Source organism: Bidens hawaiensis, unplaced genomic scaffold, assembly GCF_021521415.1.
Source record: "Bidens hawaiensis isolate Kalapana, Puna unplaced genomic scaffold, B.hawaiensis_p1.1 tig00002553_1, whole genome shotgun sequence".
Taxonomy (NCBI): Eukaryota; Viridiplantae; Streptophyta; class Magnoliopsida; order Asterales; family Asteraceae; genus Bidens; species Bidens hawaiensis.
In genome coordinates this window covers 969,795-988,887 of record NW_027491139.1, presented here as the reverse complement: position 1 = coordinate 988,887, position 19,093 = coordinate 969,795, and the positions used below count along the sequence as shown (strand labels likewise).

Here is a 19,093-nt window from a genome sequence, read left to right as displayed (position 1 = left end):
TTTAAAAAATAAGTTTGTTGTTGTTTGTTTGCATGTTTCTGTTGAAAATCATGTGTATTGTAATGCTTCATTTTTATCTAAACAAGTGATAACAATATTGCTACTGTAATCAACTGGTTGGTGTCAAAACTTGACTAAGAAAAATAAAAAGTGTTAATAGTTAAAAGGATGATATCATCACTGTGAGGCCCTAGGTTATTGAATAAAATCAACAAAAATTTGAAGACTATTTTAAGAATTAGTTTTGTCAGCAAGTTATTATAATAGTTATATGGATACAAAGACCGGTTCTTCTGGTTATACATTTCATTAGCATTCAATGTTGATTTCTTTATTATACATTTCATCATCATTCACTTATTTTGGTTAGGATTTCGATGAGTAGGAAAAGATTGGTTCCATCAGCCTGGGTTTCATCACCTTGATACAAGGTTCCAACCCGAACCGGTTCCACTATGACCCGGATTTTACCACATTGTAAATAGTCAGCCCCCGCCGCATAGCACGGGTTTCTACTAGTATATATATATATATATATATATAAACATATACATTCTTCTCCATTTTATATCCATTTCATACCCAAATTCATCAACAAATCTAGCAAAATGAATTCTAGAAACAACCCGAACCAACCGAAACACCCATTCCCTCCTTTCGGTCAACTCCATGGTTCGCAAAACCAACCGAACGTGAACTTACAATGGAACCCGATGAACCTAAACCAACCGAGCTATCCGTTTCAATTTCCCGACCCGAACCTAAACATGTACTCCAACTATCTCATGCCCCAAAACTTAATGCCGGCGTTTGGGTCTACACCACCGGAGTTGGAGCCGGTGAAGGTGCCGGAGACGCTGTGACATTCGTCAATATCGGGTCCTGTTTGTACTCGTTTGTATTAGTTTATGATCCGTTTATCATGTAAACTGACCCGTTTTGTAAACCGAAACTTATGATATAATCAAAATGATGGTTTTTATGTTACAATATTGTTTCACACTTGTTGGGTCTTGAAAAAATCCTTTTCGGGCATTAAAACGCGTTAAAATCACTTAAAACGAACTTCGGGGGCCAAACTGTCATTTTTGAAAGTTGTTGAACATCACCAGCCACCACCCCATCGCGATACGCGATGGGGGGAGCCTCTTTCCATCGCGTATAGCGAAGTCTGGGCGACCATAATGTCTCCCATGTTTGTTTGTTGGTTCTTTGGTCCATTGAATCTGAGTTTTAACCCTTAAACCACTTGTTTAACCAAATTTAACTCTTCCTATAAATACAAGGCCCTCCCTAACATTAACCTTGCTCATAAACTCTTTCCCCACTCAAATTTAAAGACTATACAAGGTCATTTTCATGTTACGTCGGGTTTGACTTTGAAAGTCAAACTGAAGTAGTTCTTCATTTTTAATTGCTTAACTTAGTCTAAATTAATACTTGAATCATATGGCACAACATATATATAATATACATCCTTTGTTTACCTTTGGTAGTTACTTTTTCGGCCCCGGTCGGTTAAGTTTCAGGCCTCGTAAGGCAAGTCTACATGGAGGACTTTCGTGGTCCTTGTTATATATTTTCCGCATCTAACCATCTAACTTTATTATTGCTTATTAACTTCTACTCATTTTAGTTTGTTTGTCATATTTACAAATTCCATGTTTAAGGGTTCTAAGAGTCTATGCTTCGATTTAACCGTAAATAGCTCTAGACCGTAAATTGAACTTTTGTTTAAAGGCTTTATTGTTAACTTTTTGGTTGTAAAACTTAAGAATTTTCATTTGTACATTATTATATAAGTTCTTTGATATTTGGGCATTTGGAAACCATCTATGAACTTGTTGTAAGATGAAAACTGAACCAAATCCAATTTTCACTCGCTTAAGACACACAAGTGTGTTTTTAGCTATCAAGACTTGTATATTTCTTTAAAAATAGTTTACAAACTGATTTTTATTATTTTCTTAAGTACTTGGAAATGTGGGATCCAACTTGATCTCATAACAGAGTTTGGATCGACAAAACCGAACACTCGCTTAACGTGCGTTGTTAGTTCTAAAACAATAGAACTACATACTTGGTTAAGTCTTATTAAGTTTTATTGAGTTATCTCATAACATTTATTTTTTTGGAAAGTTGACTTTGGGTTTGATCAATTATCAAGACCCAAACCAACAACCCGAACACTCGTTAAAACCCGTTTTAGTATCTTTATTCCAAAGGGACCTGCATTCTTGCAATTTTACTCACCTTATTACTTAACATAGGTTGAGTAAATATTAAGATTAGATACTTTAACCCGGTTTCGAGCAAACTTATATTTTTAAAGGGTTATTATTATAATTTCTTAAATAGTTACATTTTAAACCTTAAACTTTAATTGTTTACATTACTTAACATTTATTTTATCCTAAAGATTTCCAAAACAACTTTCCTAATACAAGACTTCTTTTATTTTAGGTTTCGTTCGTTAAACCCCAACATACCGGTTAAACTCCAAATCAACCATCTTTCAAGTTTATTACTTGAATGTGCGTACTTTCTTACCCCGTTTTCCATTTTCGTTTTGGGGGTGATATTGAATCTTATTCAAACTAAATGCTTTATATTTGAGTCTTAAACCACAAATGTTATTGTATACTTTACTTAAATACAAAGGTCGCTTTTGGATGGTTGTTTCATAAATCCGTGAACTATTTGGTATTCTCTTATAGCACGGTGCCGTTAATGTATTCTTATTAACGACCTCAAGAAATTCGAATCTATTTGATATTCTCTTATAAACGGTGCCACTAATGTATTATTATTAGCGACCTCATTTTATCCAAATTATTGCTATTATTTATTGTTTCGTATTCAAGTTGTAGACATTTTCTTATTATATATATACAAGTTGTAGACATTTAATTTCACAACCATCTTTGTGTTGACAAACTTTATTTTATGCAATGTTACAGGTTTGACTTTTGGTTGACTCGAGACTTGAAGAAACGTCACAGATACCTTTAGGATATTAGCAAAATGAACAATATATTTATTTGCTATAATTTGTGATGATTATTTTATGAACAAGTATGTTATGTGACATTTTGATGTTGTGAAATTAAATGAGTTATTAAATATTGTCGCTTTAAATAGTGTCATGCGCTTTTGGGCAATCCGTCGCTCCCGGCATGTTCCGCCGCCTTTGGCCGGGGTGTGACAGACGCAACGGCACGGGCCTCCGGTTCAAGCCAAAAGCCGACCCGTAAACACAAAAAGAAACAACCGGGGGAGCCGATGGCGCAACGTGATCCATACAAGCAATGGACTGAGGAGGAGGTGGCCCTCGCAAGGGCTTGGATCGTCATTTCGGAGGATCCCAACGTCGGTAAGTTTTTTAATACTTAGTATTTATTAAAAATGTATTTAGTGTTTATTAAAATGTATTCTAATTGTGATAAATAATTTTAATTTGTAGCTAACTTTCAAGCCACTTGGGTGTTTTGGAAGAAAGTATTTAAAGCTTGGCTCGCGATAACCGGTAAACCCGAAGACTACGAGGGAAAAGAAGCGGTTCAAGCCCACTGGAAGGGGCTTAACGCCGATTGTCAAAATTTTGCTGGGATATTTAGCCGGTCGCAGGGGCCCAATTTGCGTAGCAGGAATAACGACAACGACATTATAACTCAAGCCTTGAGCGACTTTCGAGCTCAAGGTCAAACCGAAGGCCGGTCCGGGAAACCGTTCAAGTATTTAAATTGTTGGAAAAAACTACGCCAATGCGCGAAATGGAACGGGGCACCAACCGTTCCGGTCTCCCGACAAGTCGGCTCATCCCGGGTTTCAAAAAAGTCGAAGGCATCATCGTCGACAAATCCGAGCACACCAAACACACCCTCCAATGCTCGTAGCTTCTTCGAGGACGACGCGGTTAATTTAGCTGATGAAGAAGAAGTACAGGAGTTGACTCGACCACGCAGGAGATCGAGAAAAAATAAAAGGGAAGGTTCGTCATCAACACGATTCAGTACGGCGCCCAGTGAAGACGTCGGACAATTAAATGAGTTGGTCGGTCGTTTGGAAACAAATGCCACGATAATTGGAAACGACCTTCGAGCATTCAACAAACAACAAGAAAAGCTGAACCAGACGTTGGAATTACCTCAAATGAAAGAAGACTACGAATCCCTCAAATCGGAGGAGTTTTACGAGGATGCCGCATTATTGTTTCAACGACGACGTGAAAAAATGCTCGAACATTATGGATATTAGTTTCTTTTTTTTAGTTATGTATTTTTTTGTATTTCTTTTTAATTTTAATACATTTTAATTTTATTATTTAATTTTCTTGGTTTTTATTTGTTTAGTTTAATTATAAAAAGAAAATAATATAAAAAGATACTGTGAGCCCAGTTTGTAGCCCCTACACCATTACACCCTAAAAACAAATTTTCGCCCTTGCTGACTGGGCGCCACATGTCGCAATTCGCCCTCATTTGTAGCCCCTCCACTACGCATAGCCTAAGAGAGTTAGAGAGCCCAATACTCATTTTGTTTAGCCAATGGCACCCCCCCCCCCCCCTTTATAAAATCCGTGTGTGTTAACTAAATATCATCTTTTAGAACCCGCATCAATTGAGAACGAATGGGAAGTTCGAACATCACGTATCCACGTCAGCAATTTGGATCTCGATCAAACAATAGGGTGTAATTAATGGTTTGGTTTGGTTTAAAATTTTAACAGTTTAATTTTGGTTTATAATAATCAAGAGCCGTCATTAATCGTGTTCACAACTCACAACTATCACCTATCTTTAAAGAAATTAGTAAATACGGGCTCATTTTTTTCACATGTTTGGGGCACCCGAAATTTCGAAGATGGGCCGGTTTGTAATCAAATAAAGTGAAACTCTTCTAACCTATTAATTCTTTTAGTAAACAAAACATTTAACTAGGTAATAAGTAATTTTGTAATAAATAAGTTTATATTTTATATATTCTACCGTACAAGGTGAAAATCGACAATCACACGATAAATTGAAGGAAATATATTAAAAATCAGACGGAATATTATATTGTTCCTCTATTGGCTGGATAACCGGCAATAATCATGTTTGGTTTCACAAATGTTGTTACAGGAGTTGGTCAAAACCTGTAACTTTTTGTATCATAGTTCTCAAGTGTTTTAAACATTATACTTTTTAATTTTTATCTGCTTTATGCATTAAGCGAGGAACGCAATTCCTGATACGGCCTAACAGGATACGAAAATAAATGGTTTGGGGCAGGTAAACATACATGTGTATTAAACAGGTCAATCAAAACACGACTCATTTAATAATGGGTAAACATGAAAACGTTATGTTTAATAAATGGGCTAACATGTTAACTCGTTAAAGGTTTCTAATAAAGTTTATATTAGATCGTAGAGATGAAAAAAGTTCAATTTTAAAAAGTACCTTTTGCTATTAACCTAATATTATTGACTTCTAATAGTGAAAATTAAATTTTCATTTAAACCATTTCATCAGCTCGACTTCTAACATTTTATTTTAGTAGTTAGCAGTGCATAAAAAAATTCCATAGCTTATTATAAGCATTAAAAATGGGGTTTTCGAAACTAGTTGCAAAACACAACATATTTCAAGTCTTGAAAACAAAATAGTGTAGAAGCACAACTACAACATGACATGATAACATGAGGAATATCTATGCCACTTGGCGGTGAAGAACTCACTTACAAAAACCTACGTTGCGATGAATAAACACCAAACAACGACGAATATGATGATTGAAACCAAAAAGTAAAATGTAATAGTAAACTATGTGGTTTTAATGTTTTGCAAAGTAAGTTTTTGTAATTTCTATAATCTAAAAAAAATATAAAAATCAAACTTTATTTTGTTAAATTTAATTTGACCAGACTAAAAAAAACAATTAAAAATCCGGTTTCATACCTGGTTGTTTAGTACCTTGTCTGAACCCTACCCTACATGGTTCCATCAAGTTACCGGTTCCATATGGAATTGGTTTTGATCACTCATGTTAACCATACTCGGAATAGGTTTTCGAAAAACAAAAACGGGTTTGTGCATCTATATAGTAGTTTTAACTTCTAAGTGTCCATTTTTCAACATTATTTTTTCGCTTATTTAGTTTTGAGCTAAATATACAAACAATTGAATATATATCATGTTAGTCGGAGTAAATGTTCTTTTTTTAAATTCTTACCAAATCATTAGTATTAACCGATGATGTATAAAAGATCTAGAACCGGCTACCATCCATACTGTTGGGGATGAAGAATTCAATTCATTAAGCTAACACGATTGACGTCTCTAACCCTACTACATTAACGCAACACCGAGTTAGAGTTGTTTTGAATAGTGATCATTAGTTCATAAACAGAATGATAACTTAGCCAGGTTCTAGTTTAACTGATTTACCAGACCAGTTTGGTTGGGTTTCGAAAATATCAATAGCAAAGCATGGCTAGCTTCCAAGAAATAATAATGAGTGGTGAGTACTAACTACTAAAACACAAGGGTGTGTAATTGAGGACCGTGGGGTTACATTTAGACAATTTCTGACTTTCACTTTATAAAAGTTTATTGATTAGTATCAAAAGGTCCAAATATGGTAAAAGTTACATGCTGACGTGTCATCCACTCACGTGCTGCTCGCCTCCAAAACATCTTTTCTCAATTATCATTCACTTTCTACTCCCACTGACATCATAAAGTTTTGGGTCAAAATGCACCCTCATCTTTCAAGAGTTGCAATTTGTACCCTTGAAGTTATGATTGTTGAGCTAAATGTAGCTAAAACCAATTCATCTAAGTGATTTAACCTACCAACTGCCCAAGAAGAGCAAGTTCCCTCAACAAGAACGCGTAAATAGGGGGGACGTGACATCACTCGCTAGTCGAATGTCAAACGCTATCGGCTAAGTTGCAGTCGGTTAGCAAATGTGTCGCATTTTTAGTATTGCTATTGCACACACCACACTCGATTGAATTTACCTACATATGTCGATTTGCAAGAGCTTCCCGAGTCGCCAATCTTTCCATCTCCCCCTTACAAACGAATATATATTCACTTTTTTTCTTTCAAGAATTGAACCGAAATGCACCCTCATCTTTGAAGAATGCAATTCATACCCCTAAAAGTTTTGCTTTTATTACTAAATTACTAAAACCAATTCATTTGACTTATAAAAACTGTCCAATAAGATGAAATTCAACATATACGGATTCACTGAAAACTTGGAACAAGGTTGTTTCTTTCAAGAATTGGATCAAATGCATCCTCTAAAAAGCTAAAACCAATCCATTCATTTGACTTACAAACTGCCCAAAAACAGCAAATTCAACAAATAAAGATTCACTGAAAACTTACAATGGGCTGTTTCTTTCACACTTATGAGAAACTTTGCCACTTTCCCATCAAACCCACAAACAAAAACCCAAAAAAAAGAACCAAAACTTGTCACTAAAACCCTAAAAGATGGACACCACAAAGAAAAGAAAAAAAAGATAAAAATATTTAACAAAAGATCTTCATCTTCTGATGTGAACATGGTCAAGGGCAATTTGGGTTTTTACCAGGGCCTCCATAGTAAAAGTAATGACCCCAATCACTATTGCTTCCAGTTTGAACATCATAACAGTTAGATTGTTCAGTGAATGTCCCAAGATCTTTCGGAGATTTAAGGTTGTTTTCTTTATCAACAACTTGAATGTTCCTGAAATAACTTGATTTTCCAAACCCTTCTTCTGGGAACCGTCCGCTGCCCATTTGTGTAGTCGTGTGCTGCCCGTCGGGCTCAGAGTTGACCACCTCACCGCCCCATTCGATCATTGAAGCACTGTCGGCTAAATATGAAAACAAGAAAGACGGCCAGTAACCCAACACGTATCCGTTCCCAAATTGCATCCACCAGTTTCCCTCTTTTTGGTCCTGAATTAAGAATAACACACCGGTTTAACATGTTAAACGTTAAAGTAATATTTATTCCAAGAAAACATCCAAAAACACATAATACCAATCAAGATACCAAATGGGCGGGCGGGTAATTTGTACAATGATCAAAAGATGTAATTTTTATTTCACTCTTTTGTTTCTCTTTTTGTAAAGCTATTTTGCATTAAACATGATTGCAAAAACAATATTATTAAAGTAGTAAAATAATTGCTAAAAGCTAATAGACAAAAACGGACCGGTCAAAACAGTAAAAAAAATATCTAACCTTTATGTATGGGTCAAAATAACCCAATGACACACATTTGTCCACCGTATTGTATTTTGTAAATGAGCGAGTTAAACTTCATTTCGCAAACAACATTGTTAATATGATATAATTTCTATTTTATAAAACAAATTGAGTCAATGCAATACAAACCAAATTGACTTAATTCTATATAAGTGGGTTGAAATGTCACCTCTAATCATTTATGCTTATGATTTAAGACATTTAGATTTATAAACATGGAAACTAAAAAATGACAAGATTCTCACTTTTATAATATGTATTTCCTGCAATGTTTAAGAACCATTACCTACCAATAATTGATTCTATTTAGCATCACCTTTATTTAATAAAGAAAAAAGATAATATAAAGGTGATTATAAAGGTGCACTTACACACCTTTGAATAATGCATAAAATCAAGCCAACTATGTTATTCACTTATTCCCACTTAGTGCTTGCTTATCTTGAGTAAATTAAAAGAATATTAAAGCCCATTTAATCCCACAAACAATATAATTTAATTAAATTTGGAATTTACCTTCCAGATAAGGATGCTAATATCATATTGTGAATTCCTAAATGCAGAAACAGGGGAGATGCTTGCACCCATTGCTATATTATTGTTGATTTGAATGAAACCCGAGCATAACAGATTGTAGCAACCGGTAGCTTGATATGCATCACTCTGCATCAAGAGATTATTAATTATTTAAAAAAGTTACAACTTCTACTTCATGACATACAACTCTCAAGAAAACTAAATACTTACAGTCCAGTAAGTGAACAGTCTTGTGTTGTTGTCACCATACAGATCTGGACTCACCTGAAAATCATTATAAATTTATTAAACAATACTCAATAATGGAAAAATAATACACTTCAAACATGCAAAAACAGTTCTTTTGGCATCAAGAATTATGGAGAGTGAGAGTACCTGCCATCCTGCTTCAATGCTGTTAAGATCTTGGCCAAAAGAACCGCCTAAAATCCAAATTTGGGACAAACTAAACTCGTTTGATTGTTGTATTTTCGGTTCCCAAACGTTCATGGTTGCCTTTGCTCCATAGTATTTATCTCCCTCCACATAAGTTATGGCATGCTATATGTTAAAAAAAACACATAATGAACCATTCAGTTAGCTGAAAAGGGTGCATTTTAGCATGAGAAAGGTGCATTTTAGCATAAATAATCTCCATTATTTTTTTTTGCCAACAATTAAGCCTTAAAAAAACCATGAAAAAAGGGTACTAAGTACTAAAATGGGACATTTTCATTACCCTTTATTTTGTCATAAACTCATAATGATGGCAAATTATGAAATAAATAGCTAATTAGTAAAGTGGCACTTAATTCTTGGATTACAGCAATCAAAACTTTAAAGATGGTGCATTTAGACATGGGGTTTTAAAGAAAAGCTAATTTACCACTTTATTTTGCATAAAGCTATGAGCTTTTACTTTTGTTTCTTTCATTACCTCTTTATTTTGCTATAATGATGGCAAATTATGAAACAAATCTTTTTCTTTATACATTTATACCCAAAATCAAATGTCATTATCAAACTAAGAAGGGTAATCTAATCTTCAAGATTGCAATAACCTTCTAATTTGTCATAATTAAGGTGAAAAAAATAGTCTTTTTTTTACCTGATGACCACTTTCATTATCAATATCAGGATCAGCAGATTTAGGGATGCTTATAGGGATAGCAAAGCTTTTATGCTTCTTCTTCCCATGAGTTTTAACAGAACTTGCTCTTAACACATCTTCTTCCTTTGTTCTTCTTATTGGTATGGTGTCTTCAGGGCACATGCCATTCACATGCCATAGTTGGTGGATGTTGTTTTCTCTTTGTTTGGACTCTGTGCTCATCTTGTTCTCATCATAAAGACCTTCTGGATGATAATTAGGCCTCATCTAATCATATACAAAAAATGTTTAAAAAGGTCAAAAAACAAAGTAATGTAAAAAAAATCAAGAAAATGTTGAAGGTGTTAAAGAAACCTGGATTTTATGGTCTTTGAGGAATGGATGGTCAAAAGCTGGTTGTTTAGAGATGTGTACACAATCAATAATATCCCCATCTGGGCTCTGTTCAAAATCATGCAGATAAATGAAATAATCATTAAATTTCATTACTTGTTAACCCTATGTGCATCAAGGTTCAAGAAACACAACATTTGCAGAAAGAAGAAACATCTTTTACAAAAAAGGAAACATTTTTACAACCAAAAATTAAATATTCAAAAAAAAACAGAAACTAATAATTGAGTAAAAAGAACATAATCATTTAAATGGGTACCTCAATGGACTTGACAGGTGGTTTGTTGAGGCGTTTCAAGTGTTTATGAACTTGAAGCTTCTGCTTGGAAGCTGGTGACTGTCTAGCGCAAGTTAGCAAGGCCAGATCCAGGAAGAAGAAGATGAAGAACAGGAAGGCGCACATTAACCCTACTGTCATGCTGCTTATGCTAACGTGCGCTGCTGCCATTGTCAAAAGGCTGAAAAAGAAAGGTTTTTTTGGGTTACCCAAGTGGAAAAATAGAGTCTTTGGGTTGTGTTGAGTGTTGTTAAGCTACACCATGGGTTGAGAAGAAGAATCAAGAAACACAGACCGACCCCACGAACACACTGCTTATCCTACGCACCCCCCAAGCTCCTAGACAATTGTGTTGGGAGTGACCACACACACACTCTCTCTCTCTCTCTATAGATTTTGTCTAGATTGAATTTCTGGGTTTGTTTCTGCATTATAGCCCATGCGAGAAGGGTAAAGACTGGAAAATAAAAGGTAGGTTGGGGTAAATTGGTAATTTTGTATCCATCTAAAAATGTTTTTCCTTTTCTTTCGATTTTTTTTTATAAATTACGGGTTACGTAAGGATGAAGGGTGCACTCAGAAAATGTTTTCGAGTAATCGAGTAGATTAATGCTTTAAGAACACCGCCGCACTTGGTTCGGAAAAGTGAACATGTAAAAGGAATCGGGTTCGTTAACCCGAATGTTAAAGTTGGAGCAATAATTGTTTTGTGTAGAAAAATGAAATCAGATAGTTCAGGAATACTTTGACTATTAAATCAGATACTTTTGAGTTTATTCGGGTAAAAGGTGTAACCCATTGATTTATTTTTAGTTTGAGTAATCCAGGGAGCACCTGCCCACCCTAAACAGGTGCAAATTGAATTGAAATTTAAATCATAACCATGTCGAGTTTTACTGGACTCGCAAGTCTAAACAAACTTATTTTTTTTTCTTGTTAAAAACTACTATTATTAACAGTTTTTTTATAAACGTTGATCCTTTTATATATAACACAAACCGAACTACATCTGGATAATGGGTAAGCGAGCAACAAGCTGCGCCGCTATCCCCTTTTGAATCGCAAAACCTATTCTACTAAATATAAATCCTTGGTTCCTCGGGCTCTGCGAGTCACTGTGGACCACCTTCTGCACCCGCTCCAAGAAGCGAACCGCCTCGGGAGCTAGGGATCCAAAAGTGTCGAAGGCAAATGGAATGAACACGTGCTGATTCTCCAAACACGATGTCTCATGCTTAGCAACCTTCCTAGACTCCGCTCTCAAAACCGCCTGTCCCGGTATGAAGCCACTGTCTCTCAGCCCCACCAACGGGGACACCCAGTGAGGTCAACACACGCATGCTTACCCCCTGCCCAGCCAAACACAAGAACATCCGTAGGACACAGGGTAGATCTTCCCTCACGCGGATCAGTCAAAAAGTTAACAGGTGCCTCTTTCTTGGCTGAGATCCCGGCACGTCTAATCACATCCCATAACACATCTCTAACCCAGTCATAACGATACTTGAATCCCGGCAATTCCTTACAGTGGAGGGCATGCTCACCGAATCTATCCAAACAAGCTTTTTTACAAATGGGGCATAATTCATCTGGAGGGAAAGGGGAATCATAAGCCGGTATTTAAGGATGGCTCTGTATTCAACTACCGACATCCGTTGCCCAAGACCTTCAATGGTCACAACAGTCAAAAAATCCTGGGCATGAGCCCCCTCGAGACAAGCTAAAACTGTCTTTTGTATCGGGATCATATCGAATCGCTCCTCCAAATCATGTACGTGTTTACCATAAAGAGCACTCGCCAAGGTTTGTTGAGGTTTCTTGGGGGCGGTCTCCTTATCAGTAAAACCGCATATATCAAGGTTCGGGAGAGTTGTTCCAATATTACCAAGTGCAAAAGAGTAGTCAGGATCTACCCCCGTAACACCAGCGTTCCGCATGACGTGGTCCTGCAATTTCCACGACTGAGACCTGGAAGCCACAAATGCATATGCGGAGACATCCTCAGCCGAGAAAATTCCTAAGCCTCCGCAATGCATAGGGAAGGAAGCCAACCTCCACTGGAGGTCCCCAAAATGTGGTCCTCCACACACAACAATATCTTCAATTGCCCCCTGCAGGCCCGCATCAAAGATTGACACAGCCTCTTTAACATGTTCAGGTTGACAGGTCCGGAGCCCAAACACTAACTTAGCAACCCCCATGCACGAGCGTAACAAAAGGAGCTCACTTTGGGGGTCCCTCATGTCCGGCAGGCGTTTCATAAGTTCAACTGCCCTCAAAGCTCTTTTAGTTGCCAAAGACCGAATAAACCCTGCATCCCGACTAACCGCTCCCCCAAGAGTTTAACTCCCATCGCAGGCCTGCTAATCTCTCCAGGGAATAAACCCGACGCTTTCTTCGAATCATCACATGACGGCCAAAAAACCTCTGTTTTTCGAATATTAAGCCTAAGCCCTAGAGACGCCCCCTCTGAGCGAATAATGCCCAACGCTCTAGCGACCTCCTCAGCCTTACCAATAATAGTGCCATCGTCTAAATACCAAGCATGGAAGGGCAAGGAACAGGTCCCCTGCACCCTAAGGATGAGCAGATGAAGGACCAACGCAAAAAGAAGAGGGCAAGGGGGTCCCCTTGCTGCACCCCAGTAAAAGCCCCGATATGAGTTTCCCCCCCATATAAACGGGCGGGGTGGGCATATAAAAACTGGACCCATGGGAAGATGGATGGACATATGCAGCTAACTTCCCTGAGAAGGGTCGTCCGATCCACCTCGTTGAAGGCGTTAGAAAAATCAACAATAAGCATAGCTAGGGACCCGTCAGAATGAAATGCGCTCAAAAATATGTTAGCACTATGCAATACCGCTTCTTCCCCATTAGGGATCCCAACCCGAATTGGAAATCCCCTAGATAAGCAGCCACCTTTTTCTCTATTTTACGCATAGCGACTTTCGACACCAATCTTCTCCAAATGGCCCCCATTGCGATGGGTCTAATTCTATTGTCAGGCTTCAACAGGGGGGTCAATGGTGCCGAAGCAATGAACTCCGCTAGAACTTTTGGACAAAGCCCCCCCAAGCCACAAGTTGACAACATTAGTGATGGCCTTTAAGAGCCCGGAGGCGGTCGGAGACCCCTGGCCACAGAAAGCGTCTAAAATATGTTGGGCCCGCAAACCATCCCTCCCACAAGATGTACCTTTCGGGAAGGTTTTAATACATTCCAACACACAATCACCGTCCACCTGCAAGGCTGGTTCAAATGGCACGACGGAGGGCATGGTCGGGGGGTCCACCACAGGACGTTTATCAATCAATGCTCTCAAAGTATCCCCCCCGACAGGCGCGACCCCGGATGAACACAGGACTTTGATCGCCGTTGTGTAATGGCCGTCCGCTACCTTCCGGAGGCACTGCTTGATATTGCCCTCTCCCTCTTCTTTATGTTGGCAATCCCACATCACTGGAAGTTCAAGGAGCGGTAGCACCAACTCTTCTAAACCTGCCCCATCTTTCCAAACAGCCAAAGCCAGCATAATGGAGCTACATTGAAGCGATTTCCTGTTACCGGACCTTCGTTCTTGCCTAGTAGCCGGTTTGCAACACGTAACGTGCAACGACGCAACAACAAAAGTTTAACCCAAGCCTCAATAGACCTCAGGGCATCCACTACTTTACGGAGCCCCCCTGACAAAGCTTGGGCAAAAGCCATGCGAAACGCGGGCGGGATACTCTTGACAGTGGCAATAGGAATGGCGAGGACGCGCTCAAGGAAAGCGACATCTACCACAAACGTCTCAGACTGACCACTCCCAAGTTCCACCTGCGAATCGCGGGGTTGAGGGATCCCCACAATAAAATCAAAGTCGCCTCCTGCACGTGGGGTGCATTTAACAACTTCTTTTCCGTGCAGACAAGGCCTATTCAAGGCATGCAGGGCCATGCACTCCCCGCATAACCAGTTCTTAAGCAAGCGCAAGGTTTCGACAACGTCATTGTAGAGTTCCAAGTTCGAAGCAAGACGCTCCTTTAACTGATCTCTCATTTCCTTTACATTGAAGTGATCCCGCTGAAAATGCATGAGTAACCTAGAGTACCCCTTGTACCCCGGGATACCATCTTTGCAAACATGAAAATTTTTAAAGGGGCAACGCCAAATCCCCGTGCCCGAGCTAGGACCGGGCTCTCCACCACAGGCCCTCATAAATCACTTAAGAAATTAAAACTTTTTTTGTTTTTGGAAACAAAGGAAATTAAAATAAAATTTGGTGTTGGCATTTAATCAAACACCTGGCGGGCATTACTAGCGAAACCTCCAAACTAATGCCATTCAAAACAAATCGCCTAGAAAATGAAATGCTAGAAGACCAAATAAGCAAAAAACGAGAATGGGTGATGACGGTGGCAAAATAAGGGTGGAGCAGTGAGGTGGAGATGGGGGGGGGTAACGGCAGTGGCGGTGGTGGGTGAGAGGCGGAGACGGAAAGGGAGGGTTACGGTGGAGCTGTGAGGCGGAGATGGAGGTGGTGGGTTAGGGTGGTGGGTAATAGAGGTGATGGCAGGAAGTTTTTCGAGATTATACTTGCTCTCCCGAAGTCTAAAAAGTTTTTCGGGATAAACATGTAGAAAAATGATGGTTTGTGTTGTGTTATTGTTTATTACATATTATTATTATTATATGTTGTGTTGGACCAAACTTATTACTTATACATATAATAAAATTTATCGTGTAATGTAAATATTTTGATTAAAGAAACAATATATCTTTTGTTATTTGTATACTGTTACAATTACAAGTTCTAGTTAAAATAATTATTTACGAGTTGAGCCATAGACATAAAACTTGAAACGAGCTAGACTCGATCTTAATCTTATACGACTTCGGCTTCGATACAACTAGATGTAACAATGTACACCATATCAACAATCAAACTCGCATTCTTTCAGATTCCATAAAACTCTTTCTAACCTTTTAGCAAATAAAGTATCTCACTAAAGAAACTTAACCAAAAAAATCAAATGGATAGTATTAACTGTTAATCTGCTATGCTATTTGGGTTTGGCATATGAATTACCAAAAAGGCCCTTGAAAACACTATTTAAAAGTAATGATTTTTTGGTCAAAGGAAAAGGTCAAAATTGTGCATGGATTGGAATCCTATGTGAGAAAAATTAAAACTGACATAGCAGATAACACAGAACGTGGAGTCTCATCCACGATAATGTTTTTCCCATCTTGTTCGTATGACAAAGATTCCTTCTACTTCTCGAACTTTCAGTCTTATTGCCCGTTTACCTGCCACTTCATTGTAAATCGTTTGGATGTTTCTATGAAATATAAAATGAGCCAATTGCTTAAAAAAAAATTATAAACAACCCCTGTACGTTTTAATACTCGTGTGCCAAATTTTTACCATACAATATTGGATATCAACCGAACCCGAAACTTACAAACAAACCACAAACTTGAAACATAGGGAATGACGGGCATGAGACTTGGTATAAGATTAGTTTAAAACTTTTCACAGGTCAGCCTGATCATCAAAAGGTTAAAAACGCATACTCATTTACCCGAATCATACCTATAAACATATTTTTTCCTATTGTTTTTTCATATCTAAAACCTTTTGATATATATATTTCTTTACTTTTTAAGTGTTAGAACTCAATATGTTTACTTTTAGAAGCTATGTGTTCATTTATGTTAGTCTGGTTTAATTATGTTTCTTTGTGTTCGTTTATATTCGTGAACAGTTCGTTAAATTATTAACTAACAGATGTAAACGAACATGTATACATTTATTTTCGTGAACATATATTCGTGAAGTATTTATCATAAATGGGAGCTTCACATGTATACCTTAAGTTTTATTATTATGGAGTGTGAAGTATATATGCATACGGATATTGTTAAATCAAGCCAAAAGTATCTACTGAAATATCTTCATAAATTTGAAATACCTATAAAAACATGTGTGGTCAGGAAACAATGGTTGTGATAGTCTTATAGATGGATATTGTGAATTCGTTATTTTTATTACTAAAACTTTGGTCATGTTTTTGTTTATTTGATTTGTTAGCACTAACAGACTTTAATTAGTTTCTGTAAGTATAAACCTAAATTTCTTATTTTCTCTAATTATATTATTTTCTCTAATCATGTAATTTATATAAGAAGCATGTAATTGAAAGTTTATGTATTATAATTTTAAATTTTCTTTGTAATCATTTTATGATGTAATATCATTATTTGTAACCATATATGTTACAAATTATATTGCTGTTTGAGAATGACTTGCAATTATAAATAATGTTGCCATTTGAAAATGACTTGTCATGATAAATCATTAATTTTTTTCATTGGTCAAATATAAGTGTTTATAATGTTAATTACCTACATGCAAAATTTTATCAAAGTAAATAAAATTTTAAAAAAATCTTGTATGAAGCTATAAAAAAACCTTTTATAAGTAATATTTAAATAACTATATTAATATTCAAATATATAATCAGATTTGTTTTCTTGATGAATTTCTTAATTTTCACTCGTGTAACACACGGGTTAGTAACCTAGTAATATATGTATTCACTAATGTTTAGCTTTTATGTTTCTAGTTTTCTTTGGTACTAAAATTATATATAAAAAAATTATTTAGAAATGTATTTGAAAATCTCTGCATGTAACTTTTAACAAACTAATGAGTTTATAAAATACTCGATGGATAATTATCCGGTAACAAATGCATGATGGATGCCATAGTATGGAATACAATTTTTAAGTGAATATGAGAGTGAGATTAGTGATGCATGTTCAAGACTGCACATTAACAAATCCCAAATATAAAATACAAGTAAACTAAAAACAACATGACTCCATATAAGCATAATGACGGTGGTGTGATCAAGGACACTTAACACTTGGACTTGGTCAACATTGACAATTGACAAGCACACGCCTTTCAAAAAAAGGTAAAATACTTCCATAATATTTTATTTGGTTTCGCATTGGTACACTTAAAAAAACAAGTGTAAATGTTGTGGCAGAAATTGATGAACAAAAAATGAGATTATTAAACTTAATACATTAGATTTGATATTAAGAAGGGGTTCTAAGTTCTAACATGAAATCAATGGTTTATCCCTGATTCATGTAGTGTGTAACATTTAGTTATTAAAAATAAATCGTTTCAATATGTTTAAATGACTTTAAATGTGCTATGAGAATATTAGGAACTAAGAATTTACAGTGCGTTTGGTTGTAAAATCATAAAAAGAAATTTACACAGAGTAACCAAAAAAATAATCGATATAGTTTTTGAGGTTTATTTTTTTCTTTTAGTTTCGCTTACTTTTATGTAAGCCTAAAAACACCATTGATCAAACCAGTAATCCAAGTTCATTTTGAGGTAAATACAATTTATATCCGTAAGTTGTAACATGTCTCCTCATGTGAAACACGGTACCGGTACCGAAAATACCGATCCCGAAATTTGCAAATTCTTGGTACCGGTACGGTACCGGGATAATACTGGTACCGAAAGTAAAAAGTCGGGAAATACCGGTACTGTCCCGTACCGTATCGGTACCAGTACCGTACCGATCCCGAAACTCAAAACTTTGGTACCGACGGTACCAAATCGGTACCGATTTCGGTACCGGTACCGGTATCGAATTTGCTCATCCCTACTAGAGATATCAAAGTGTATAAAAACAACAATGATATTTTGCTTGCTTAGTATGGTTTTATTAAAAGTAGAGTCATGGTTTCAGATTTAGGGGATGTTTGGGATTCCTTATTTTGCATCCTTATAACTTTTCATTAAGTTAATAAGTTATAAAATTGTAACTTATGAAACGTTTCCTCTCACAGTATAAGCAAATCAAAACACCTTATTATTTTTTAATAAGTTTATAAGTTATAAGCAGGTGAAAATAAGCAATCCCAAATACCCCTTAGTTTTGGTGGTGGTGTTCTTTTTATGTTTCATTGCAATTGTACTTTGTTCTCTCGTAGCTCCTTTTGTTTTTCATATAGTATATTTTCTGTCACTGCAAAAAATATCAAACGGCCGTATGAGGTCACATGAAAGTAAGGTCACATGATTCAAGTGGATCCATGTCCATATTTCGGGTAACATCTACAATTATTTCATAAATTTACATATAAAGCTAGATGACTGCAATACTGTATTATAAACATAAATATTTTTTGAGATTGCTTATTTTTACCAACTTATAACTTAAACACTTTGAAATTGCTTAAACACCTTATTCTGTTTCTTTTTCCAATCTCTTCTTCTTAGTGGCGAAAGTACTGTCATTATCTTCAATCGATGATGGAGTTGATGGTAATAATCTCTCCAGCATGATTATTATCGTTTAATTGATGATGGAGTTGATGGTTTTTTTGTTTTATAAAAAACATTAAAGGTGCTTCGATGCTCACTCACCGTAGAGAGGCATCTTTGGGTGGGGCATTGATCCCTTAGTGCCCACGTGACGCTTTGAAAGGGACATCAATGCCCCTCACCATAAAGGATA

The 19,093-nt window shown here is 36.6% G+C and overlaps 2 protein-coding genes across 2 annotated transcripts in view; both read right to left on the bottom strand.

Moving 5' to 3' along the window:
* Window positions 1-4,465: 4,465 nt before the first annotated feature.
* The window catches only part of LOC143620165 (uncharacterized), a 159,478-nt gene continuing 144,850 nt past the window's right edge, over window positions 4,466-19,093 (bottom strand). The window contains exon 7 of the mRNA XM_077091908.1: window positions 4,466-4,476. The gene's annotated coding sequence lies outside the window, so the exon portion shown is untranslated. The remainder of the gene's footprint in view (window positions 4,477-19,093) is intronic.
* On the bottom strand, window positions 7,296-10,988 carry LOC143620328 (protein neprosin-like). The gene is made up of 7 exons (XM_077092029.1): window positions 10,537-10,988; window positions 10,239-10,325; window positions 9,882-10,151; window positions 9,170-9,334; window positions 9,005-9,058; window positions 8,774-8,920; window positions 7,296-7,944 (listed from the first exon to the last, which is right to left on the bottom strand). The coding sequence occupies exons 1-7, from the start codon at window positions 10,723-10,725 to the stop codon at window positions 7,567-7,569; spliced, it is 1,290 nt and encodes a 429-aa protein (XP_076948144.1). The 5' UTR covers window positions 10,726-10,988; the 3' UTR covers window positions 7,296-7,566.